The sequence below is a fragment of the Rhopilema esculentum genome, chromosome 8 (assembly GCF_057945365.1).
Source record: "Rhopilema esculentum isolate cy_ngs chromosome 8, ASM5794536v1, whole genome shotgun sequence".
In the NCBI taxonomy this organism is placed as follows: domain Eukaryota; kingdom Metazoa; phylum Cnidaria; class Scyphozoa; order Rhizostomeae; family Rhizostomatidae; genus Rhopilema; species Rhopilema esculentum.
This window is the reverse complement of record NC_142822.1, coordinates 2016133-2043717: the sequence shown is the minus strand read 5'-3', so window position 1 is coordinate 2043717 and position 27585 is coordinate 2016133. Positions and strand designations below refer to the sequence as shown.

Genomic DNA, 27585 nt, shown 5'->3' with positions numbered 1-27585 from the left:
AGAAAATAAATCAACATTGTACGGGGGCAGGGGGTCGAAATTTTTGAAGCGATATTTTGGTAAGGTAGTTTTAGACTTGCTTTGTTTATTTGCATGCTGCAGTGGGAAGGCGTTCCAGTTATTTTTGGCAAGGATTGTAGATACATATAAATGCGTATATTGTTCTATTATAAGGTCTATGTTTTGTTGTTAAAACGTAGAAAGTACCACAAATTTAATTAATCCAAATTTTCTTTTTAACCATACAATACACCAATTCATTTACGACCTCGTTGTGAACACCACTCAGTGGTGCCGTGGAGGGGAGCGGCTCAGGGGTGCTCAGCCCCCCTTCTTAAAATTCAGAGAGATTTTAGGAGGGCTCAACAAGTGAGTTCATATTTGGTTGGATGAGTTCTGTGTTGGAAAGCCTTCATTATACTATAGATTCCATGTGAGTAAGCAATTTTTTATCAGTCTTCTTGTGCCGTTGAATAGTTTGATCAATTCCATGTATACAATGCAAGTTCACTGGGTGTGGTAAGGGTGTGGTCACGAGTGTGGCCTTTTGAATTTGCCTTCAGCAAAGCCCCCCTTCCTAATTTTTTTAGGAAGGTACCCCTGACATTACTCCAACTTTTAGCATGAATACAATTTTTTATTTTGTTTGTGCCTGTTTTTTAGACTTCGTAACAACACTAGGTTTGGTGATTTCATCGCAAAAACATTCCAGGTGAAACTTTCCAACCTCAGTTGCCTACAGGGATGTAATGGTATCAAAATAACAAGGGGCTCCTGCACAAAATGTTGCAAAACCTGAATACCCCTAGCGTTACACCTCTGGTTGCTTATCACCGTCAAATTTATTCTAAATTCATGACGTCATAAAGCAAATGAAATTTTATATAATATCGTGAAATTTTAGCATAATAAAATTGAAAGTAATATTTCAACACGAGGTCGTGGATTTAATTGCTGTAAAGCGCAAGTTCTTCACTGGTAAAAACGAGTCATACTGAAGTTGCTTTCTCTTTGTCCAGATACGGCCAAAGTAAACTACCCCACTGAATTTTGGATGCAACGGCAAGCTGGGACATGATAACGTCATTCACCAAAATACTCTCCTTGTTGGAGCGGTGGGGATTGTATTTTATGATCGCATAAGACAATTTTTGTTAACCATGTGTAAGTTTGGTATTATTCCAAAAACCATCAGCAGTTCGACTCTAAAAATTAATGGTTATGTGTTAGATTTAAATGCAGAAGGGGAGAAAAATCATGTTAAAAATAGAAAAAAGATCTATCTAAACTGTCGAGTTAAAGGATGAAAAATGAAAGGACGAGAGAAACAAGTTTCGTCTAGATCCTTTGACCTATTTACCGTTCAGCAATTATTACAAAGAAATTCTTTGAAAATGAAAAATCGTAATGAAAACTTAATATTTTAATTGAGTTTTTGACAATGGAAAAGACAGCAAGAAAGTAAAGGTCACGAAATCACACCCCAAAACTCTCAATGCTAAAAAGGTAACTTTTACATCAACCTTTTTTCAATCAGTTTCAATATCAAATAGAGAAAATTACAGATGAAAGAGGGTATTTTAATAAGAACAGGCATTTCTGTATTACCTGTTTCAGAAAACCCAAAATTCTCCATGGCCCACTGTACTGTTTTATCGAGTGCCTGTTCTTCAAAGGATCTGTTTAACCTTGGGTACGTCCGCTTGGGGAGTGATGGTTGCGTATAAATACTGGGGCGATTGTCCGCCTCGCGGCTTGCATTTCGATCTCTATTAATAGCAGATACATCATCAACATAGCTGTAAACCCTCTCATTGGCGTTGTCGTTCCATGCCACTCGCCTAGCAGTTGGAGGCTGTGGTAAACCAAATTCGGGTATTGTTTCATAAATTGGAAGAATTTTTGAGTTTTTTACAGCAATAGCTGTGGGAATCTGCAGTGTTGAATCTAGTGAAGGACCAAAATGAACAGCAGTAGCGGCAGAAGAACTCGATCTGTTTCCTCTTGGTAGCAGCGTAGGGAACTACAAGGAAACAATAAATATACTCACTTTTACTAACTAATAAATATACAAAAGAAGATTACTGTTGATCCGTCAGCTACAGTTTGTTCAATGCTTTACAGACAGAACTGTATTTGGTTTGTGACAACTTAGAGAGACGTTTTTTACACATAAAAACTTTGTTAATATCAGTAATACTTCCATTAAGAAACTCTCTTAGGCTTTATTTCAGCACAGCCTAATTATTATAATTTTCAAACTCTTTTGAAAAATATTCATCGCTCGTGTGAAAACGTACAAGTTTTGGGTAAGAACAGCTGAAACTTCACTCAATCGACTAGAGCCGCTGACTACCAAAATTATCAAAACAAATTAACAAATTGTCAAAAACTGACGCTATTTAAACGGCATTCACATAAATTTGTATCAAAATGGGAAATGTACAGAAATGGATTGTCACTGAGGATTTGCAATATTTTAATGCAGAGATACTTCATGGAATCCTTATGCAAACAAACCATTTATCATTTTAAAAGCTAAAAGAATTGTGATAACTGTTTAAGATTTTATGTAAGAACTATTGAACTTGTACTTTAAAATGTTATAAATTTTATCGTGTTCCCTTTAATCATTCTGTTGTTATTGGCTTACCGTTGTAGCTTAATTTAAATGATGAATTGATTAACTGAAATAGAAACATTGCGGAATTACAGTTGCTGTCAGTAGAAGAGAGGTGTTTGTTGTTTAGACGTCATTTCCATAAAGCTTGGTCATCAAAAAAAAGATGCCAAAGCTTGGCCATCTAATTTTCTTTTATTCAGATATTAGTATTTGTACTAGCATCTATGTAGCATCCGAAGATAGTTTTAGGACGCTGAGAAGCTGTGCTTATCAAGCAGTGTCCTAGTCCTTGTCTCTTAAAGTGATCAGATCTCGTGACTCCTACGCCTGAGATTGTTGGGAGCTGTCCTCACTTTAAGTGAAAGTTAGTTCATGCCAGGGACCCGAACCCTAGACACTTGGATCTGTAGTCCACGACCCTGAACACTGAGCCATTCACCCACATTCAGAGGTGCCCATTATTGGTAGTCCTCCGTGTTTTAAACACCAACTTGAACTATCAAAAGTAAGACTATGAAGAAAGGCGATCCAGAAGATTTGTTCAATTACCTTGGCCCGGCTATATTTCTTTTTCGTGGATTCCTTGATGTCAATCATCGTGAGCATGTCTTCCTTTTGCTGAAAAAATAGGAATGAATCACTAACATCTCGTGTGATATAAAGTTTAATTATCAACTTAAAAATTAACAATACCAACACACAAAGTATTGGCGCCAAGCCAAATAAAATCAACCCTAAAGTCCCTAAGCCTAATTCCTGTAGCATTTGCAGCGCTTGCTTACCAAGAAATATTAACGATAGCTCAGTAGGGACAATGAAATCAATATAGTTTTTCTCTCATTGAAAAATTAAAGTATAAAAGAATTTTTATAAAATTAAGTTTCATTTCACACTTTGCAGTTTTATGTCTCAGGAAATCTAAGCCTTGTATTTTTCATGCAAGGAAATTTTTCAGCCGTCTAATAAATGTACTTACATTCGAAGAAATTGCATGCAAAATTGAGGTAAAATCTGTTTAACTTGGATAGGCAAAAAAATGTTTTAAAATAAAAACAAACAAATTAAGTAAAAATGCAAAAAAGGTTCTAAGTTTAAGATAATCGAATTCTTTTTCAAGATACTCGGTTTGATAACTTCCAGTGATGTTTAAAAGGCAATTCTGTTACAATCTAGATGTCAAGGGATGGAGGTGGATGTTGGTGTTTTTAAATGCGAATCTTGTTAAATCTAAATGATGCATAATCACTCTTGCAACTATAAATAAATAAGTCATTTAAAAATTAAGTCATTTAGCATTATTACGTTATTTTAAAAGTTAGAAAAGGATTTATAGCAATATCTGTGTTAATCTGCCTAATAACAAAATAAATGATTGTCTTATTATCATGAGCTTGTATTGAAGGTTGGTACAATGCCTGCCAAAAGTCTTGGAACACTGACATCAATTTCCAAGGTTAAAATCAATCATCCCCCTCTCCCCTACAGAACAATGTTGGTTTACTATCAAACGGGTTAAGATTTTAGGAAGCACTTTCTTTTGCGCTTCTTTTATGATATTTCTCGGGAAGAGGGCGGAAGTAGTAATTTTCTTTTCATGAAAGTAATGAAAGATATCAATTGCAGCATAAATAGTCGGGTGTTTCAAGTACTTTTGGCTGGCATTGTAGATCAACTTTACTTTTTCCAAGAGACACAAAATCAAGCTGGAAACAAACACGCACAGTTCTGAGCATGCGGTGCTTGAGATGGTCCTCATGCCCGATTAAAATATTTGTTTCGTATTCTTTATTTAATTGAAGATGGCCTATGGTGCCGAAACTGTGACGCAGTGGTACAAAATTTAAGTAGCATTGACTTCTCGAGAATAGACAAGCACGAAATTCACAACTAAGTACCTTAAAAATTCACTGCATGCAATCATATTTTGTCTAGAACCTGTATTTTTGTCTGTTCTTAGACATTATTGTCTGCAAAAATAAACTATGATAACATATCATGGTAAGATATAAAGTTAAATACCTTGTATGCTAGCAAAATTTGAGTCAAGCCAATCTTGAACTCAAAATTTGCAAAAAACTGTTCAATGGAAGCTATTTCATTGAACATAATTATCTAACTTTCTTATTGCAATTTATATATCAACTCTGCCTGAGAACAAAGAAAGGTCTTTTAAAAAAATCTCGAATTAATTTCCGGTTTACTGAATTCTATACTCTACTTTTAGTTTTAAAAGAGTGTGTAATACAATCGAAATTGAACGGTCACAAGTGGATCGAAGTTTTCTGCAAATAATTGAAAACGACCATTTGAAATTTAGATTTTTAAATATTAAGATTAAGGTATTAACTTTTTTTATAAACGTATGAAATCAACGAGTATACAAAATGAATTTCATAGGCAAAACCTAAGTAAAATTGTGAATTATATATTCGACTACCATGCAAGTCTCTATATGTTTAAACTACAATTATAGATTAGTTAACAATTAACGGTACTAAGTTTAGAAACATCTAATATTTCAATCTTTAATTACATCAGTGATGTACTATATCAGGCAGTTTTTACAACACATTTAAAAAAGAAAAATGAGAAGTTTAGCATTACTGATAGTAACAAGCAATAGTGTTAATTTATTTGATTTAAGTTTATTCAAGTTTAATCTTTATTGAAATTTGATCTTTACTTTAATTTTTTTGCCCTTTTAAATACTCAGCACAAAAAATTGCTTCACAATAAACAATGGGTAGAACATTAAATGTCATGAACAGAAAAATGAAAAGGCTGGAAATAATCTGGCATTGAAAATCGGAGCATAGAAAAACTTTATGAGATTATTGGAGAAGTTTGGTTGATTAACTAGGCGCTTTTGCAAATTGGTCTTAAGAACACGGGAAACTGAAATACGCAAATTCTTTTTCATAGAAGCATTAAGTATGAGAATTATATACCAAACATAATAATTTATTTATACTCATTGTTAATATATTAAATGCAAAAAATATTGTTTAATTAAGTATGAAAGTTTTATCAATGGGAGTTTGTGCTTGAAAGCTAGAGAGTACAAGCTTAAAACGCCAAATATCAAGACACATTGAAAACCGAAAAAGGAAACTGTATTTTCTGACTTCACTTTCTTCCCTAGGTTTGCCTCTTTTATAGGTAACCCAAAGGATCTTACAGGCCATTTTAACCCCTATCTAACTTAGTAGTATAGCTCGATTTCGCCATCCAACCTCGCTTCAATCTAGTCTCGTCATGTACCTGTTGAAGAAGCAGTCGCAACTTTTGCATTTCTATCTCCAAAAGTCGGTTATGCTCTTCAAGGACTGTCTGTCTCTCTGTCATTCTTCGCCTCTCCATGCGGAGTCTTGCATTCTCATCTGAAATCCCAGCTTTATTTTGTTCTTCTTGCCGCTGAGTGTCACGAATAGAGTCAATTTGATCCTGGAACTCCCTGAAAATCAACAGTAATTACAATGAATTTGGGTCATAATCAAACATTTCAAGTATTAAATCAAAAAATGATGCAAAATTTGTTACCTAAAGTCTACTTCCAAATTTTGAAAAAAACATAACATAACATAACATATTATAATAATTTTAAACAGGTATATATGTGAAAAGGAAGTTAAAACTGGCCACCGATGGTTAGCAGGCCGTGTCTTAGTAGTTTGGTTGAGAACAAATCAGCACTTATCATCAAATTCTGTTGTGGGAGTTACATCCAGGGTAGACTTTTCTTGTAGATAGCTTTACATAAACAATATCTTGTAAAACCAATCAAATCCCATATAGCGCTGATGCATTGGTACACAAATCATGAGCCCATGGACAAAAGGACAGTTTTGAGAATTGGCGGTTAATAGGGCTATTTCTATAAATCTCAGTGGCGGAAATATTTGGAGCTTTGGAGGGTTTGAGCCTCTCCCAGCATTCTTGTCAGAAAATGGTATACCTGAGCCTCCTCATTGAAAACCTGAATTTAAAAAATTTCAACATAGTACCTGTTATCTTGATTGAGACTAGATATAATCTTTTCTAGCTCGAGCTTCTGGTCTGAACGAAGTAGTGGCTCCACAATGGTTGCCTGGACATTGTCTATTTCCTGGAAGGAATGCAACAATAAGGATAACACTGTATCATGGTGCGTATTTTGGATTACAGCATAAATGTTTTTGCTATAGCCGCAAGCAAAAGGTACCATTGTGAATAAGACCTGAAAGATGAGAGAAATACTTACATGGTCATTGTAATTCAATTCAGATTCGCTGGCCATTCTGAAAAACATAAATGCAAATACGTTTAAGTGCCCTGCATCTCTTATTTGATTCACGTGCATTTAAATACCAACAGCAATTGGCATTTCTCGCTTATTAGAAAACATTTCTTTTAATATTTTTTTGTTTAGACTCCTACTAATAAAAACTCCTACTAATAAACGCCCCCTTTCGCTTATTTCCCCAATCCAAAAAACTTAACAAAATTGTGAAAATACAAACATCATCTTAATAAGGATAGCTTCCTGGTCTAAATATCTGACAATCTAAAAAGTCAACCCTATATTCTTATGTCCAGACAGGGAAGAAACAAAATTTTCCAGTGGGAGCTAACAGTGAATAGACCTGCATATAAAATGTTGATAGGGTCTTTTTACGTCCATTTATGTGACATAATTTTGACAATCTACAGACCTAAACGTACGTAAAATCGGACTTATTCTTGACATAAATATATGGATTGTAAATATATATCCGGAATTAGGTAACGAAGAGCTTCAGAGAAAATTAAAAGTTCACCCTGGATGTGGCAATGATTCCATACTTCGAGGACTGCAAAAAAGAGACAGGAATAATACAACCCAAATATGCAAGAAAAACGATAATTTTGACAAGCCAACAAAATATCCAGAATCTAATCTTAGGTTTTAATTTTTTCAATTGTTTTGCAAATCAGTTCAAAACATTACATCTTCCTAACTTTTGTTACATCGTTAATTTTTTATTCACTGCAGATACCAGATGCGCCAGAGGAACTGGTGTTGCAATACACATGCTGATTATGGGAAAATGTTGAACTTTGCCAAATTCATAACGAAGTTCTTCTCTTTACTAGAGACGTATAATTGCAAAAGATATTTCACCTTTTACCATCAACACAAACGAACAAAATGCTTAGGTTTCGTTTTCTTGTAATTACAATGACGCTGCTTGAAACATGACCTTGCCTATTAGCTAATACTGACATAAAAATTATTGCAAGTGTGAAATCTTGTGTAAAAACTTACATTACAACTGTTGGAATACCAATAAATAATTAATGTTGCTAATACCTGCTGCTTATTTCCTTATCTGAAGTGTTATTAGAGCTAAATTTAAAACTAGCATTGTGCAAAACAGCCCTGGAAAAACAGAAAAAGTGTGTCCAAGAATAAAAAAATATTCGAAGCTATGCAGCAGAAGATTAATTCCTAAGTGCCTCTCTATTCTGAGCAAATAAAGGATTTTAAAGCTTTGGACATTTCACAATTCAAGCAGGAATCCTAAATACTTTGGTGATAATACTATAAATATTCAAAATTCATCTCTGAGAACCGTTTAAGCAATGGGTAAAATACAAGGTTAAAAAGTTCTTCTCAGCTGAAGATGAATTACCGCTCTAGAGGCTGCACCTCTGGATCCCAAGTGTTCTCTTCGTTAATTTCCCTAAAATAGGACATATTAAATGATAACATAATGCAGTAGCTGCAAAGGTTTTCCATAAAAACAATGAAATAAGGCAGTTCGGAAAACATGTAAAGATATCTATTAGGGGTGTGTATAGCAAACGTCAACTTCTCCAATGAATAAAGGTTGGGATGTTTCTCTTTAAAAATTGATCCATGAAACATTTTTACTCTCTTTTTCAAAATTTGACCCAGCAGCAATTCTCAAAGCCTGCAGAATACATCTATCAAGGCGTTCACACCATTTGTCAGTTTAAATACAAGTTTAGAGGTTCGCAGATACTGTAATTTTTAATCGGATAACAAGGTACCAAGACACTGTGTTCAATGATAAAACTATTGAAGTCAAAAAAAGAACAGCTATCAGGACACCTTGATAAATTTTACAAAACATTGAACTGCACTGAAGATTGCACTAAAATTCTAAACATATTTTGAAACAGAAGCCTGTAGTCCGTCAGGACAACATATACTTTAAAGAATTCGAATATTGTTTTTGAAACTTGTTTTCAACTTATCGAGATAGAAAACATTATTTAAAAATATTTAATTCTTCACTTTTACATTTGGTTATAAAATGTCTTCTTTATTTATACCTGAGCCATTGTTTAAAGCTATTTATCTTCGACCAGTTACCCAGAGTGATATAAAGGGTGAATCACGTATGTGATTAGGGAACGTTGAAAGGAAGTGACTTTATAGTTTAGTATGTCAAATGAAAGTAGCTGAGCCTAAAGTACCGAAGACCCTTCATCGTAGAAGAGAAATGCTTGTGTTGATTGTTTTTTTGTCGATTTGTGGGAAGGGGAAGTTGATTGTAAAAAGTTCCGATAAATGTGTGGCAATCAGGGATTCGAGACTCACTCTAAAGGTTCACTGTTCTGAATGACAACTGGCGCATCCTCCTCAAACTCGCTAGCAGCTTGGTAGTTAGATGGTTCTGAGTAATTGCCATCAGCATTTCCACTATCGTCCATGCCCTCGTAATCTGGTTCCCCTGATTTCACAGACTGCTGGTCTGGAGGCACTTCTGTATAACGCTTTTTCGACGATTGTTTGTTCTTGTTTTTCTTTCCTTTAAAAAACTTGTTTTTGAACATCTTCTTGGCGTCTTTCAGATCACTTGCTTGGGAACTCTAGGAATAAACACGACGTAAAACCAATGAATAAACTCAGCTTCGACAAATTATTTTACAGATTTTAGTATGAAAGCAATCTGCTAAGATAATATAGCAAACAAGATATTATAAAACGGGTAGAGCGGAGGTCAATTGCGTACACAACATTAGCAACGAACCAAATGAGAGAACAATTTGGAACATAAAAGGAAGTCATGCAACGGTATCCGACTAAATTGGTTGCCATAGGAAAATCAAAAAGCAGCCCTTATTTCAGTGTCTATATTTAGACGTCAAACCTAAAGGTACTTCATATAAAAATTATATTCAATTATGATCACTGCAATCAAACATCATACTTAAGCAGAAACAAGAAGGGGGCTGATCAAGATTGAGCAGCAAACATATTTGTTTTGCATTTCATTATAAAGAGCAGAAGAATATGAGAAATGCACGTGAAACATACTTTCATACAATACTCCTGTGTCGGGTGTGCCAATTTATGGCTTTTCGATGTCCTCCCAGTCCAAAAGCACTCCTGCAGAAAGAGATATCGATACCAGTGAACTCACAGATATTTGTACTTTCATTGTATAATGTACATTTAATGTCTGGTCAAACAATGAAAACGAAATTCGAAGGGCTATCATCTTTGTATGATTAACACTTTGAAATTGAACACTTATCTTGCTAATCTATCGGGGAAGTTCCAGCCTAAAAAGATAAATTTTTCAGGGAAGGGAGTTAAAATTCTTAACATTCTTTTGTATTATCTGTGGACCTGAAATGCCTTTTCAAACCCGTACAGGAACTTTCCCGAACACCTTCCAAATTTGATAGGTTTTAATTTTCCAGCAAACCTAATCCTGCAACGTCATTTCCGTTTTCAAATAGACAAATTTTTCTTGTTATTTTATGTTTAAGCCTCAACAAGACCAATATTCTTTTGATTTCTAATATCTGTAATAAATCAAATTTGTAGCAACATGGTAACAGAAGCACATAGATGCAGTGAAATATCTCAGTAGAACAATTTTACATAAAAATCGGTGCAAACTTCGAGGCTGCTACCACCAAGGTGAGAAATAGGGACTGCAGCCTGCCATCTCAAGCTATTGACAAGTGGAAATCCACTGTAAAATCGAATTAAAAATTAAAACTGATGTAAAAATCTACAAACCTGACAAAGATCAAAGTTGAAACACTGCAAACACTTGTATCTGAAGAGAAAAAGTTTGTGATACGTGATTTCAAGAACCCGAGAATCAACTTTCAAGGCAATAAAAACTTTAGCCGTCAGAGCTAAGTGCATTAATCATTGAAAATTTAAAAGCAGTTTAGAATTCACAAGAGCAATGCTATGCGGGTACCAGTATTAGAAAAGAACTATTGTTAGCATTCACCATTCAGTTAAAATAATTTGGTAATTTAACTGAACAAAACTGCGATTCAGGACTGTGGAAAACAGAATATTTAATGAAATGATAGACAGAAGTTTATGAATTTGAAAACACGACTAATAAAAACTAAAAAGAGCTTTGGTTTGATGTATGTGCATGAAAACGCTGTTAAGGCAGATACTTGTCGTTATCTAAAGTATTTTTGTATATTATTGTACACATTAATGATATGTTAAGTAACATTCTAGCAATGTGAGAAGACAGCATTGTACTTGTGATATTAGATTAAAAAACCGTAACGTCATTGGATAATATCGTTGAGATATTCTGGTCATCATTTTCTGCTTAGCATTTATATGCTTTTCAAATATATGCTATTTTATGTTCTGTCTGCAGTAACTGATCCCCTTAAACTCTCTATCCATATTTTTGCCAATTGGGGTAACTATATATCTAAATTTCAATCAGGGATTTCTATAGGAGTAATATATATAATATTCGGATTCGCTTTACAACATTCTAAGCCGTTTTTGTCGAATCATTTTAAGTGAAATCGGGGAAATCTTGAATGAGCAAATCAAGTATTTTGCATATCTGTCAAATAAAAGAGATGATAAATTTGCATTGTGAAAACAAAACTATTCTTGTTTGATTTGATGTGTAAAACCACATTTGACCAAATAACACAACTGATGTTTGATAAATACGAATATTAAACATTTACATGCAAATCTGGTCAGTAACAAAAATATTTGACAAATGGTTACTGTGACAAAATAAACTATTCACTGAACATCTGCCAATTCAAACATTTTGAGGTAATGAAGCATGGTACGTGAAATTTGGCTTTTAAAAAGTCCAGGGACGCTTGTAGAGGAACGTTTGCCGGGGTTTAAGAAGTATTTTCTTAGTTATAGTTAATTATCGGCAAAGGAAAGAATATGTCTTTTAACGAAATAGATTGCGTCTTTAGTATATTTCTTAATTTCGCACGTGATCAAAGAACTGAAAAAATGCTGCATCCGGTGGTGGGTGAAACATTCTGCAGTTTATATCCCAGATTGTGTTATTGTATAAGTAATTTATTACATGGAAAAGTTCTAGTGTCTTCTTAAAAGGTGTGCATACACTTTACACACTGAAAACTGTGCTGTTCTGGCATGGGATAGTGTTGGCCCTAAGTTGTGAGTTGCACGTCTTTCGAATAATAGAAAATAAGCGTTGTAGTTAACAGATAACTTCAACCATCAAACATCTTCACTAGCAGTTAAACCCTACTCAAAGTCTACACCAAGGACAAACTCACTTGCACGTGCACCTTCAATTGATCAAAGCGGAAAATTTTGGCAAAAAATAAAAACAAACTCGAGCCCAAAAAGACATTATTATTTCTACTGATAAATCCTAATCAAGTCTTGCAAAAATTATCTTCGCAAATTAATTGAATGGGCTACCATCATTGAATTTTGTCATGAAATGGCCTTTAACTTAATGTTGTTTTTAGACTAGCTGATTAAAATCAAGGTCAGTTCGGAATTGCCATAAGCTGACATGAGAATTTTGGCAGCTGATGAAATAAAAAAGACAGTAGTTTAGTTCAAGCAAATAAAAAGGAACATCTTCAATGGTTGCCATTATATTTAAAGCTTGGACGATTCTAGCCATGACCAAATAAATCTATTTTGACTGAAAGTAAATGCAGGTTCTTTATAAGGCATAAGAAACAACGCAAAGGAAGGTGTTATATGCGTTCATCTGGTCACTCCAACGCCTATTACAGTTTCATGAAGGCTGCTGAAGCGATATCTGTTTCAATCAGTCACTGAAACGCATACCGCCTCAGAGCAAACACTTCTGAATAGGGGACCAATTAACATACTACACCGGCAATTATCATTAAGCTAGGACACTAAGTAAGAAGAAGAATGAAAATACCTGGACTGATAGACAGACTCAAATCGAATACATAAAACGACGCAAAAAATTGCAATGGAATAAGCTACATCAAAGGGCGCCGAGAGAACAACAGTAGCGACTGACTAATGACATATTTCGCAACAGACAGAGAATCGAAAGTAGCTGTCGGTTGCCGTTGTCGACCAAGCCTTGTAACAGACATTTAAAAAGGAAAATTTTATCTGTTGTCAACGTAATTATAAAGTAACAGCATAACAATTATCCAAACAGCTGTCTAAGATATTTTTATTCAATAATTAAAAAAGCTTAAAAAATCCAAAAATGTCATAAATTGGTGCCATTTCAAACATTGGTTCAAGTTTTAGTTGAAAATTTGGTTCTTGTTTGTGCAGCAAAGAAAATCTTAATAAAAACAAAAGGTCGTGATCGGCCTAGCAAGGCAGAATTGTTGGAGCATTCATGCCCAATTGTACTGATTCTTACTCATCAATAAATATGTCCAAATATAAGAAGTCCAAAACGTAACCTGGGTCTAAAAAGCTCTGAAAGGGATCTTCCAGCAGCCCTGAAGGTGTGAGAACGGCAAAGCGTAGCAATTGCCAAAGCCAGCCATTGATTGCTTTGAACAGGAATGGAAAACAACCAAACCAAAACTGAATGCTCCGGCTTCAAAATTTAAAAATAAAGCATTTTATGAACTCACCTGAACCCAACCAATGGGAACATTTTACAGACATTGCATTTAGCTTCATGTTTTACTGTAAAAAAGACAGAAAAATAAAGTTTTTTGGAAATAAAGTCGCAATCTAGATAACTTCTAGTTGACGTTCATGGGTGAAAGTTCCTTGATTAACATAACATGACATGACATGACATGACATGACATGACATGACATGACATGACATGACATAACATAACATAACATAACATAACATAACATAACATAACATAACATAACATAACATAACATAACATAACATAACATAACATAACATAACATAACATAACATAACATAACATAACATAACATAACATAACATAACATAACATAACATAACATAACATAACATAATACAACACAACATAACATAAATTGGCAGTTAATTTAGTGCAAGATAGGTATTCAGTAGGTATTCAGTTCAAAATATCTTTAAAAACAGGTATTAAGCAAACAGTAGAAATGAGCAAAGGATTGTGATTGACTTTGAAACTAGGCAAATGCTGACTTTACGAAAACAAGATGCCGGATTGACTTTTCGACATACAAAATCGGAATTCAATGAAATTAATTATGACATCAAAAAATCAGAGTATTCAAAATGCCTTGTTCTATTTCGAGAAAAATAAAAACACCAATTTTTTCTGAAAAAGGATAAGTCTTGTTTGCACTGTTTTTAATAGATTTGGGTGAATTTCAGAATCTAAACAAAGGCTATCACTTGGTCACCTGCTTATTTATAAATGATTGATTTATAATCGAAACTTCTATTGAAAGTCGTATCATTTGAGTTATTTATAGAAACATGAACGCTTTCGTGTAAGCAATTACAGGCTGTATGCATTGCAAGCAGGAGCAGACGAGTGAATTATAACAAGAAAATATGGTTTAACATTTTTGTCTGAATTCAAATCCAAGTGATGATGCCGATATTAATAGCGCTTGAGAGATCAGTTCGCCTAGAACATGCAAGACTAGGCTTTTAACCAGTCTGTGACAGCTAACATGAAATAAAAGCATAAGAAAACCCACGTATTATTGATGCAGCCGACTGATCCACTAGTGCCACAATTTCCATGGTCTCAAAACCTATGCCCTTTCTCTAGTCGATGTTATCAAAACACCAGTCCCTGAATTTACTAAAATAAATATCCAGTGCAGTCAACCACTAGTCGCAACAAAGGGAACTGAGCCAAAGCGCCATACCAAAACTTCGCCCTATTTTCTTTGCTTTCTGAAATAACACTTTTCTTGACTCTGCATCAGATGCAACAAACTTGATGATAAGGGCGAAATGGGAAGAGCCACAAAAGCTCGGCCTTTTTAAAAATGAAAGGAAAGCAGAATACAGAAAAAAGCGATGAAAAGAAGGCAAGACATTTTAAAAACCCAAATACAAAAATGCTTCAAAATTAGACAACCTTAAAAGTTATAGCTAAAAGCAAGAATCGAGGCTTTTAAGTTTGCAGAAACACAGAATTTGTCGAGAAATCATTACTGAAAAACTTTACACAAAGCATAGTCAGGATTACTAGACAGAACAAATATAATTCAAATTTCAGCTACAAGAGTAGACAATAAAGAGCTAAAAATACATTCAAAAGAACAGAATTCGTACAATTTTCAGGCACAGCCTTTCTTGGTCCTTCAAAATGTCAATAAACGCATTGTGCATAAATGAGCTGAAATAATAAGACGCTAAACATATAGTTAGTACACAGCTCATAGATGATGCTTTTTCATCACCAAAGTCTATGTTTACCATAGTCTTCCACAAGGTTGATTGCATTCGATAAGTCTTTGAACTATACCATGGTAACGCTGTTTTCTAGCTTTGTTTTGCAGAGCGGTTCTAAAAAAAGCCCAACTGAATGAAAAAGCAGCAATAAACACAGGCAATGTACATGTTGACTTTGAAAGAAGTAAACGACACACAGGTGATTATGTATACAGAATCGGAAAATCGATAAACATTTTCGCTTGGTATATTGGAAAACGGCAAGAAATGTTGCGGGTTTTGGCCTCAGATCCTCAGTACGCTATCTTCGATTGGGTTTAGCATTCATCGACAATCTACAAATATATAAAGACCCTCTGTCTCACAGAACGACGTCTTTGAAGAGAGTTTTTAGATGCTGTTACGTAAGTAATTTATGAAAATCTTCATTCGTAGTAAAAGTCTTTCTGATTATTGGTGAAGGCAAAAAAATCGTGTAACTGAAGAGACTGTTAAAGACAGGAATGAATCACAGAAGACGTAAAACCTATAGAGTCAGAATCGTCAGGAGATAGAAAATTGCAATGCAAAACTAAAGTTGTCTAGCCAATCTGATAGGCAATCTTTACATATCATCTAAAAATCAGAAACCATTGATAAAAAGTAGAATAGTTCATGCTCATTGCATTAGATGACTGGTGGTTGGTGATTGAAGATAAGTGATTAGTGATTGGTGACAGGGATGATTATGATAATGATGAAGATGATCGTGGTGATTACGATCAAAATGATCGGAATGATTATGGTGATGATGGTAATGATATCTCGGCAGATACGCTAAAGATAGAATATGCAAAGTTGAAATCAATGGTAAAAACAAGCCTCATCCCTGAAAATTATAGAACATTTAGGAAAAGTAAGCGCACTGTTAATGGTAGCGTTCAATAAGAAGAAAAAGGAACAGACGGCTATTCTGCAAAATAGTTTAAAATAATCAACCTCATTGTAGCTATGGCTAATGCTGGCAGAATCAGATGTGAAGATTAAGAGAAAATTGACAACATCGAGGACTAAATAATCCTCCATAATCGGATTTTTACAGAATTGAAGAAAAACCTAAACACTTGCAAGGTAATTCAATTGCTATCCGAGTTCATAAATATTAATGAGTTTCTAAAAACAGAACACCGCTGCAAAAATATTTATAGGGATCGGCGAAGGTGGTTTGCTGAAATAGAATAATAAGAGAAGTGAACTGGTGGGAGGTTAAAGCAATTGGCTCAACACTGGAGTCAGCTAGATTTCAGAGAGAGCAAGTGTGGTTTGTTCAAGAAGATATCGTCTTCAAGGCATGGACAGGTTGTTTTAGATAAACTTGTTGCATCTTTTCATGTCAATGCAAGTGCAAGGGCAGTGCTAAACTGAGTGCTAGACTGAAGACGAACAGTTCATTACTGGCTACTGGGTAAGGGACATTTAGAAAGACCTAGCGTGTCCACAATAACTCGACATATAAGTGAGTAAGAACAATCTTGGAATGAACACATGGGAAACTGGGGATATCAGCCTCTTGCTTAACTCAAGAAAAACAGAGAAGCAAAAGAAGCCTTCGTTGATACAAACATAAGTCAAGCCATAGATTGATCAAGAAAGCATTTGTTAAAATTTTTTATGGCACATAAGTAGCACATGTTTTGCTAGTTTTGGCACATGATGACTTATAAATCCTTAAAACGCTGAACTTTTGAATACAGTTTACTTATATAAAACCTCAATATCAGACATCAAGTAATAGATGTTTCTTTATGATATTTAACACATTATGGTAACTGAAGTATGAACTTTGAAAGTGCGTCGTATCAAAACGTAGGTTTTCTTTGAAAGTCGTCATTGCTTCAAAAATGAAGGTGATGCTTCAACTATTCACCTTGAACTTAAAAAAGAGCTGCTTCTGCATTCCTCTACAAGCCAAAATAATCAAAAAACATAACAGCATCAATCAACATTGGATATGCATCATATTTAAACAGCCAATTTATTAGCAATTTTGATCTGTGTGGTAGTATGTTTCAAATTTTCATTTAAGAGTCGAGCGACGACGAAGCTATGCAATGTTACAAGAAAACATAAAAGTTTTAGCTGATTGACTTTCAGTTTAGGCTGAAAACTGCAAACAGAATTATAGGCAAATTTAAATTCAAGATCATATAAAACCATCGAATTTAATCATTAAAAGATAATGATTTTTGAGTTATTAAGGCTGACGGTTCCAATTAAGACAGAATCAAACGGTTCCAATTTAATAAAATAGTGAAATATTAAAAATGCAACAGGAACCTTTTTTGAAAGATTTTAACATGATTGTATTTTTGTGATAATCAACAATGAAATTATTTGGAAATAAATTTATTAGAAAATGTACGGCATCGAATAAATGAATGAACCGCAAAGGGAATACTACTGAATTCAGACATTTGCAAAGAATAATTTGACAACATAAATTATTTTATCTTATTACAGAATCTTCTAACCTATTTTATATTCTAATTTACAGACTATAGCCTTGAAGATACCAGCAAGATTTGTCTAGTTCTCGAAGTACACACGTGTAGAGCAAGGAGAAACAATCAAGAAGGCACTGACCTCATCTTTTAAGCAAAGTTTCGAATACATCATCGGATGCTTGTATTAAAAGGTATTAAAAGCTCATTGCATTTTTTGGAAAGTTATCTTAATGAATGGTAAGATTACTTGGAATAAAAAAGAAAGCACTGAAGCATTTTTTAAGCTTTATTGGTCGATTAAATCCAAAGCCAATTTCTGTCTATAACACAACTGTCACGTGTAATCACAAAAATCCTGAAAAAATATCCTCAGTAAAAACGTGCATAATCCAAAACGATAATATTGGCCATTGAGTTCAAAATCAAGCTTTTTGTGGGAAAACTTGACAGCTCTATTATTAGCACTTTCATAAGGGCTGTGAAATTTTGACGCGATAATTGAGGCTGATTTAAAAAAGATGAGTTTTGATAGCATCGTAGAATGCAGGTGTTTTTAAGCAACAGAGTCACTCCATTTAAGATTGAGATAGAAATTAATTGTAGAGGACAGTTTTCAGGAAATATATTACATATAAAAGCCAGTAAACAAAACTGCACTGTGGAAAGAGAGTTGATAATTGTTTTGATATCTGCAGGCATAGCTGTGTTTAATAATTTATACTTTTGTTACAGACTAGCGGCAAAAAATTATTAGAGAAAGGGAATACAAGATTGGCAAAGAATGCGATGAAAAGAAACTGAAGCAATCATTCACAGTATAATACATATAGCTGGTTGCTTTGGCTTCAATGAAAAGGTTTCTGTAACAATCAGCCACTGGCTATCTGGAATAAGTTGTTCTCAGAAAAATATTTACTGAAGTTGTGAGCTTGTGAAACAGAGTATAAAGACCATCAATGGCAAGAGTTTGTCTGGTGCTTTGCAAATCATTTAAAACGGAAATAAAGATCAATAAAAATAATGGCTGACTAAAAATAGTGCAGAAAAGCTACACCCAATGTTCAGTTCTGGTGAGCTGACATAGTTAACGACACAATAAAACACGTATAAAATAGAGAGTTCGGCTGAAGACACCTCACCAATGGAAGAGTTCCATATGATAGCTCTAACCAATTAAGCAAGGAAAAGCCTTTACAGCTCTCAGAAGATTTAATGAACGCTTTAAAGGAGAGTTGGTGGCCATAAATGGTTTTAAATTGCTAAACACAATCAATGTTAGCCTGAACATTAAGTGACGTCTGGGCATCGCTGTGGTACCTGAAATCAACTGGAAGTTACCACATCTTGCTATTCAATGCTTCATTTAGAAATGGTTAACTCGACTACGCAAATTTCATTAACAACTGAAAGCACCGGTAAGGAACATCTGCAAAGCAAGATGAGACCTACAGAAGTTACTGCATTGCTTATTCTGTGCTACATAACTTTATCAGTGGGGATAGTAATAAACGGATTGTTCTTGGTTGTGTTTGCCAGGTCAAAGCGGCTTTTCCGTCACCCGACCAATAAGCTTATATTCAGTCTTCTGATTTCTGATCTACTCATCGAAGCTGGCTTTGCAGTGACCATTTCAATCCACTGCGAGACCGTGGCACATAAGGTGGCATATGTGCTTAAGGTGTTTGCAATGACTGTGACTGTTCTTAACTTATGCATGATTTGGATTGATCGATTGATTACTATCAAAATGAGTTTCAGTCGCCGGCGCATGATTAGCAATTCCACTGTGATAAGGCTACTTATTATTTCGTGGAGTGTTGGTGTATTATTGGCTGTGACGTCATTGGTGATGTTCCTAGCCAAAGCCGAGAAATATGTCTTCGTCAAATGGAGATATGTCCTGTCTGTTATGACATTTCTGGGGTTCCTCGTACTGACAATTGCAAATATAATCATATTCTGTGTCGCGCGAGGTCAGGCTCACAAAATCAGACGTCAAGCCACAAGACGGCCACGAGGGCATCACTCTTGGCAACTGAAATCGACATACTTATGCACAATTATGGTGACAACATTCCTTGTTGCCTGGTTACCGTACTTGATAGAAAATATAAATGTGCTGCTTAACGGGGCAGATGAAACTTCAAATCCAAAAGACTGGTACAAATTATTTGGTGCGCTGATGATCAGTTGTAACACATTGGCACACCCGTGTCTATACATACTACTAAACCGGGATACAAGAACACTATTGGCACGCAGGTTAAGAAACTCTATTAGAAAGATGACAGTTACAAGATCAATGGAGAGTAAGAAATCTGGATCATCTGTGGTCATCATAAGCATGAGGACGGTCGAACTCAACAGTGCTCCACAAAAGTTATAGTGTCTCTCGGACATGACGCTATAGTCCTCACCTAATGAAACTGAACTGGTATCTCTGTATATTTTTGACAAAAGATATATCAAGGGTCGATCAAGTTTTAAAACAAAAAGCGCGGTCCCATTAATGTAAAAGTAAATGTTTAAAGAAGAATTCTGGGTAATTTGGGCTTTCTAGGGCCGTTTTTGTTGTTAAAGTAATTTTGAAGATAGTCTTGATTTCTAAAAATGTTATGGGTAAGACAGGATCCATAAAAAAGACGGGATTGACTGCGGTTTTAACTGCGGGGTAATTTGCATGCCTTGGGACGTAAAAATTGATCGCTGGTATTGTACTGCCACCATCCTCGAACGATGATGTCACGAGGCGAATTTTGCGGCCTTTAAAGGCATGCGCAGTTTTGACTTTTTATTTTGCAACGCATTCCAAAGAAGGTGGGAAAGAGCTTTACCTTGTTGCAATCACACATTTCACAGCAACATAACGCCAATCGCAACAGGGTAAATTTGCTTGATTTTCGAGAAAAAAATCAAGGAACAATCGCGAGTAATGAGCAGTTTCGGGCAGTGCAGTACATTAGAGAAGCAAAATTTTGTCAAGCAGAAAATGTACTATAAAAAGTCTAGATTTGCATACTTTATTGCGATCGCTTACATGGTCCAGTGTTCACATTTGGCGTCACAATAGCGAACATTTAATAAATCCTCAATAAAATATGCAAACTCTTCCTTTGGTTACTTTTAAATAGCTTGACTTGTCCTTTGTACCAAATTATGTGTATGACATGAAATGTTATGTGCTAAAATTTGATTATATTTTTCTGTGTAAAACGGGGTCATCGGCGATTTTCTTTTCATTTGTACTGGTAGAAAAGCTCTTCTCTCAAATAATTTATACGAAATAGTTTTCAAATTGAGTTTATTTTAAAAAAGGCCTAGTTTTCCCAGCCTCGTGTATTGAAACCATAGTATGGTGATGGTGCTAGAAACTAAATGAGAAGCAAACATCAAAATAAATTTAAACGAACAGCTAACCTGTCTCTGAAGCTGCAATGCGGTACAGTGTGGGTATCCAAACAAGCGGTTGGGGTTCCGCAAGCATCCAATTTATGAAATCGTTGCTGAAACCTTTTTCCAGGTATGTTGTCTGGAATGTGCGTAAAGAAAAGCTAAGACGTGTGTCTATCATGTCTCCAAAATTCTATATCTGAATACATTTAAGCTAGAAATTTCTTTAGAGAAACTTGATAGAAACATAGAGTTTATTCTGATTTAAAGGGTTATTTAAAGATTACCAATCAAATGTTGAGATGCAAAAGGAAAGTAATCAAAAGCTCATCTTGCCTACATTTGTCAACCACTGAGATACTGAATTATTTAAAAAAAATTAACACGAAGTTTTGTCGAAAATAGCACAATTTTGTTGTTTTTGACGGTTTGAAGTATTTTGGTTGTAAATGGCGGAAAGTAGTTTTAAGGTGGTTTCGACTTTTCTGGGTTGCGATGAAATGAACACAAAACACTTCTTTACTGCCGACAATCTAGATATTTGCATTTGTATTTGCCACTACAAAGCTTCTGAAAGTAGCTTTAGGGCATTGAAAATTTGTGTTTATTAAGAAGTGTCCTGGTCCTTACTTTCGATATGACCACACCTCGTGATTCCTTTGCCTGGAGTTAGAGAGCTTGCAACACTCTTCGTTCTAAATGAAATTTTGGTCATATCAGTGGCTTGAACCACAGGCCCTTGGATCTGTAGTCCGCTACCCTAACCAACATGCTATCCTCACACCACTGAGATTTCACAGTTATGGCAACGAGAGAATATTTCAAGTATCACTATGATATGTTGTGGTCCTGACATCATTTTAAAGTACTAAAGTATATTAGTATATTTGATTATCAATCTATCATTTGCTATATATTAAAATCATTAATAATGATTTCATACAGCCAAAGATCAAGCCCTGGAAAAGGAAGCTTTCGAAACAACGTGCTTTGATAGCCACAAAAACAATATGTCCATTAAAAGTACTTCCAATTACAGGCCAGGCTTTGCTCGTTAGCCTGGCCAGAAAATAATAAATTGAGAATGCTGACCTGCGCAAAAAAGTTCTTTATAGCGGGCTCAATGCTTGCAGCTCCGAATGCTTTTTGCTCATTAAGGTATTTTGGAATCTAAGAAATATGAAACAAGGGTATAAAGAAAATACACGTTATGTTCTTAACACTGTGAAGAATTCAAATAAGATTCTACATATTTTGTTCTAAGAGAAATATCTTCTCAAAAAATTCTGATGGCATGCTCAAAACTTTTAATTGTTTATTAAACGTAAGAGGAATTCAAGGAAGCCATGCGATGTACAGAACTGTTGCCTTGTTTAGCATAGGGCTCAAAGCTTGATTGGCTGAGAGCATGCTCTAAACCACGTGGCCGCTGAGCCAACCAAGATTTGAGCCTTAGGAGTGGTGGCCTTGATACCATAGTATCTCTTGGGGTTCTTTCTCCGTATTTCAACAGCCAGGGCAGTGGCTTGAGAACCAGGAAGTGGAGTGTTAACAATATCAGAATCGTCTACTCATAAAACAAGAGTCTTTGGTCTAGAGGTTTCAAAAAATCTTACCATAAATGCAGACACGAAAGGGGAAGCAAATTACCTTTAAGCAAGCTTGTAAAAAGAATCCCAGTCTCTCATTGTCAACAGTTCCTTGCCGAGTCTGAATCTGGGAGTACAGGTCTATCCAGAAAAAAAAATTGTGAAGTGCATCAGAAAAGTAGGGAATTAGGGACTAAACGATCATCAAGATTGGAAACATAAGTTGATAGCCTAAAAAGTGACTTAACTTTTACCTGCAAAACGAAATTCAATGAGCCTTTGGAACTCAAAGGAACTTATTTGATAGACAATGTTACAAAATAACAATAAAACGAGTAGTTTTCGTATCTAACTAACATAATTACACGTTGTCAAAGGGTGATGATAAGAAAGAACCGTTATTAATCAGAAACCATTTAGACAGTAGAAAGCTCAAGCATAAACAGGCAAGACTGGAAAATTAATTCCTCACAATTATACTTTTCTCTTGGTGATCCAGAGCAAATAACAATCAGAGTTAGCCTCACTGACAGAAATCGCATCTTTCCTTTCCGAGAACTAAAACAGAAAAACAGGAAAAATAATAATAATAACTTGTTTATTTAAGGTTGGCGCTTATCGCTTGCTCAGATGCTAATTTAAGCCAACCGAAACTTAAATACAAGATACTATAATAAATTAAATCTAAATTACAAACGAGAGAATAATATTAAAGAATATAACAATCTACACAATCTACAACTGCAATCAAAATCATAGCTTTGAGTTTTTCTTTTGAAGTTGTTAAGTGTCTGGGACTCTTTTATAGAAGATGGCATAGCATGCCATATCCTAGATCACAGAGAACATGCACTTTCAACACCATAACCTGTTGTTTTTGGTTTTGGTGCAAAAATATTTCTGCATCTTCGAAGGTGGTAAGGTACATCTCTCAGAACGAAAATTTATTTCATGAAACTAGGATTGAGATTGCTTTGAGTTTTAAAGATTTTGGTAGCACCTTCCTTCATGCCCCCTGATGCTATTCCCTGCCCTCCTCCCCCCAGAGTAAACAATCAAGCTACCCATTTTCAAAAAAGTTTGAAGAATTTCCCTTGCTGTTTAGGAGGCTATAAATACTGATGATGATATGCCAAAAAACTCCTCTTCTTACATGTGGGGGACGAGGCCTAAAAATACAATATTTTCTACTGCTAAAAGAAATGAACAATAAAAAGCATCCAAAAAATATCAAAACAATTGTATTAGAATTATCATTATTTGCTGACTCATGGTTTCCAGAATAAAATTTTTGAAGAAAATGAGCTAAATTATGACATGCTGGGATCATTTGTCAAGAAAATACATATTCTCAAAGCATATTGCTAAGCATATCAGTACTCACAGTAATGAACACATATAAACACAAAAGGCCACAAAATGGTACAAGAGATGACTCACTTATCATGGACATTAAGCAGCCAATTGAGCATTAGTTCTGATGCCAACAATGGATTACAGTTCATCTTTCCACCAGACTTGATCTCATGTATGAACAAATCTTTGAGAATTTCATGCAGCTCCCCAGCTGTTACTGTTTCTTTTAAGTCCAATGACTCACTTACACTATTCAGTTCAAAGAATTCCTTTATTGTTGATAGTCTTAGGCTGCAGCCTATGAGAAAAAAGCCAAACTTTCAATATTGCAAATCATTTATTGACTGAAATTGTAACACCTTGATTTACTTTTAAGCAAAACAAATAAAATCAATAAATCAATCTAAACAAAAAGGAAAATAGACAAAACACTGGTTTTTTTAACTGCAAAGCAATTGATATTTTTACTTAAAATCTTATTACATAGAAGCTCTGAAAGGCCTTTATCGTTCCTGAATGTTTAAGAAACTATGTGCTATGGTTGAAGTAATTGTACAATTTTAAGCTACATATAAGCTTCACCAAAGATGTAGCAAGCTATATTTTTTGTGAAGAGGAAATAATTTTAGGTAGCTTCAAAATTCTAATGAAGTTTATCATGGGTCCATTATTATTCCACCATTATGAAACATTTTTATTGACATACTTTTTAAGACTAGCAATTATTATCAATTAAGAACAAAAATTTAACCTACTGCATGTTGCCTTTTGAATAGTTCTCAGCTTCATTGCAGTTCTATATGCAGCATATTTAATTTTTCCAAAAGATGCTAAAACAAAAAATACAACAATACAGAAACAACTAATGAAATAATTTTTTATAAATTTTGATGCTAAAAGACAATGTAACATAACAACAATGACAATAGCCTGAATTGAGATAATCATGTGCTTTACGAACATACTATTCAACATGAAAAAAACCAGGATATGTATTATTAAAACCTAAAGATAATTTTTTGCTAAATTGCTTAACAATACTTGATGCCATATAAACAGATGTGTACATGCTTTTGAGTGATGACAGGACAGTGCTAGATGTGATCCTAATTTTCAAGCTTTATACAATCATCAGGCAAATGTAAGGTGCTTTCATAATAACATCAAGCCTAAATTGGAGCTTGCATTTGTTTGAGTATTTTTCTTTGGGGGGGGGGGGGGTGGGTGAAAGAAAGCAGCTTTTAAAATTTTATGAACCCTTGATTGAAATATGGTCTTTGCAAGTGTTTTATAAGATATGCAGAAATTTTCATTCTGAACAAAAACTTTGCAGAAGTATTGAAGATACAACAAAAATATTTCAAAGAAGATCATATTTCACTTACCAAGATTTCTTTCTAGTTTCATGATTACAGGATTATTCCAAAAGGTCTTCTCTGTCTTGTGACTAAAAATCAACAAATAAATATCAACCAATACCAATCAAAAAATTATGAGGAGAAGACTTTACCAGTAGAAATTCCTAGACTTAATCATTCCTTTATTTATGGATAATATACCTTAATTAAAAAACATATCAGTCCACGTTTGCAAAAAGTAACAAAGATTTTAATTCAAAGTTTTATAACAAAAACTCTAATAACAATTTAAAGGACTAGTATATTCCAAAGGTCCTGATTTTGAAAAAAAGTGGGAGGTTGAAAGTATTTGAAAAAAGGCAAAGAAAAATGTATTCGTTTCAATTGAAAGTGAGAAACTCAGGTGACATCTTTTCACATAAAAATGGTTTTCTTGAGTAGACATTAAGATAAAAAAGGTCATGCTATCACTTTTTTAAAGCAAAATTGCATTTTCTGGTCATTTTGTGCATGCTTCTTGTATGACTTACTAATTTCTAATAGAAGACAGTTCTTATTGTGAAACTAAAGTCAGTTCTTAGTTAATACTTATTACTAAAACATCAAAACAATAAAATAAAAAGAATATGCAAATTACAGAGTTATTATAGGTTCATTACTTAATATAGTATGGTATGCCAGTGTCCGTGACTGCTTTTTCCCATTCTTGTTCCATATTAAGATTCTTTTATAATAATCTAGAATGATGAAAGATATTTTCAATATTGATAAAGCAGAAAATGAATAAAAAATTGAGAAGAAATGAAATGGATGTCAGAGATATTATGATAATAAATCAGCTGCCTATAGCAAAAAACGATGCACGCTCATGATTTCAGCAAATTTGGACATAATTTAAGTAGTTCCCACCCAACCAACCAAGCGTCTTCCGAGAAGACGAACATGTAAAACTGTCACTAGCACCTCCTGTATTAAATGACTACGCAATTACAACACTTACAGTAAATTGTAAAAGTTGAAATATAGAATTAAAAATACTTTACTGTTGTTTCCTTATTGAAGTCTGTCCTAATCCTTTTAATTTTGCGCCAATGTGACGGTTTAATCCAGCGATCCACCATTTGTAAACAGATCGGCAACAACAACCATACTAACCTCTTTTTCAACCACGCTGGCTGAGGTCAAAGATCATCAGATCAACAATGTTTGTTTACTTTCGGAGGAAAAGAATTAGGAGAAAAGTCGGAGGAAAATTAAGGAAAACAAAATGTTCGGACTAGTCGCTTTCCGTGGCTTAAATTTTGATAATTTAAGTGAGTCTTTGCAAAATCTAAGTTAATCAACGCAAGATTTAACACAGGTTAATGACAGAATTTTTATTCTAAACTTTACCAACAACTGTAAATATGTAATGATTTAATCTGAAGCGTAGAAAAGAGAATTCGCAAAGTGAGGCAAGTACCAGTTGGGTAATGAAAAATCGGGAAAAAAATTAGGTCATTAAGAGAAAATTTAGTAACTTGAATTTCTCTAATTCTCGAATTTCTGTTCCCTGATACGGTTTGACATTTTCATTCCTTTCCCGGAAAACAATTACTACTTCCGCCTCTTTTCCCTTAAAACATTGTTAATAATTTAGAAAAATATCATAAAAGAAGAGCAAAAGAATGTGCTTCCCAAAATCCTAACCCTTTTGATAGTAAACCAACATTGTTCTGTAGGGGAGGGGGGATGATTGACTTTGACCTTGGAAATTGACGTCAGTGTTCCAAGACTTTTGGCAGGCATTGTAGTTTTAATATCATAGAACCATGTCACAAAAATACTTTGCCAAAGTGTTTAACCTCATCCGACATTTCACGACGTGAGGGCAGGTCAGAGCTGGAGGAGCGGTCAGAGTGGATAGCAGTTATACTACGGCGATCCGCTTGCTCGTACGCCTGCATTCCTTCCTTTGCACTCCTGATCCTCAGTTGCGCACCAGATTGATATATTTCATGATTATGTACCGGTATAAATCCTTTCTAGATTAAAACTGAACAGAATGGCGAAAAACAAAGCCTTCTTAGTCCCTAACCCGCCTCTGCTAAAAAAGTCGTTTCTGAAGAACTAAAGGGCGTGGCAAAAGAAAGGTTTCTGAGACTGCGCCCCTGGACCCTACTCTTGATTGTG

General features: G+C 34.6%; 2 protein-coding genes across 6 annotated transcripts; one reads left to right on the top strand and one right to left on the bottom strand.

Moving 5' to 3' along the window:
- Positions 1 to 73: 73 nt before the first annotated feature.
- LOC135694354 (dystrophin) lies at positions 74 to 26935 on the bottom strand. Of its 3 annotated transcripts, none has more exons than XM_065213047.2 (21): positions 26452 to 26935; positions 26073 to 26150; positions 25441 to 25502; positions 24811 to 24885; positions 24140 to 24353; positions 23172 to 23257; positions 22761 to 22840; positions 22203 to 22280; positions 21138 to 21249; positions 13484 to 13538; positions 10644 to 10683; positions 9930 to 10001; positions 9210 to 9481; positions 8275 to 8325; positions 7420 to 7452; positions 6864 to 6900; positions 6628 to 6728; positions 5885 to 6077; positions 3173 to 3241; positions 1609 to 2023; positions 74 to 1205 (listed from the first exon to the last, which is right to left on the bottom strand). In XM_065213047.2, the coding sequence occupies exons 2-21, from the start codon at positions 26126 to 26128 to the stop codon at positions 1192 to 1194; spliced, it is 2115 nt and encodes a 704-aa protein (XP_065069119.2). In that variant the 5' UTR covers positions 26129 to 26150; positions 26452 to 26935; the 3' UTR covers positions 74 to 1191. The 3 variants fall into 3 exon arrangements, with proteins under 3 accessions (XP_065069119.2, XP_065069118.2, XP_065069120.2); XM_065213046.2 differs by having other exon boundaries at positions 26457 to 26933; XM_065213048.2 differs by lacking the exons at positions 74 to 1205; positions 1609 to 2023; positions 3173 to 3241 and adding an exon at positions 3250 to 4771 and having other exon boundaries at positions 26457 to 26928.
- LOC135694355 (uncharacterized) lies at positions 15187 to 21093 on the top strand. 3 transcript variants are annotated; one of them, XM_065213050.2, is made up of 3 exons: positions 15187 to 15641; positions 17771 to 17911; positions 18453 to 21093. In XM_065213050.2, the coding sequence occupies exon 3, from the start codon at positions 19075 to 19077 to the stop codon at positions 20104 to 20106; it is 1032 nt and encodes a 343-aa protein (XP_065069122.1). In that variant the 5' UTR covers positions 15187 to 15641; positions 17771 to 17911; positions 18453 to 19074; the 3' UTR covers positions 20107 to 21093. The 3 variants fall into 3 exon arrangements, with proteins under 3 accessions (XP_065069122.1, XP_065069121.1, XP_065069123.1); XM_065213049.2 differs by lacking the exon at positions 15187 to 15641 and adding an exon at positions 16424 to 16681; XM_065213051.2 differs by lacking the exon at positions 15187 to 15641 and adding an exon at positions 16557 to 16575.
- Positions 26936 to 27585: the final 650 nt, after the last annotated feature.

Excerpts from the sequence above, each read along its gene's own strand:
- LOC135694355 (XM_065213050.2), top strand. The coding sequence starts at position 19,075 with ATGCTTCATTTAGAAATGGTTAACTCGACTACGCAAATTTCATTAACA.
- LOC135694354 (XM_065213047.2), bottom strand. The coding sequence starts at position 26,128 with ATGGAACAAGAATGGGAAAAAGCAGTCACGGACACTGGCATACCATAC. Across the intron at positions 24,354-24,810 it reads TATTCAAAAGGCAACATGCA|GCTGCAGCCTAAGACTATCA; the intron begins GTAGGTTAAATT and ends TTTTTCTCATAG. Across the intron at positions 6,729-6,863 it reads AATTGAATTACAATGACCAT|GAAATAGACAATGTCCAGGC; the intron begins GTAAGTATTTCT and ends CATTCCTTCCAG.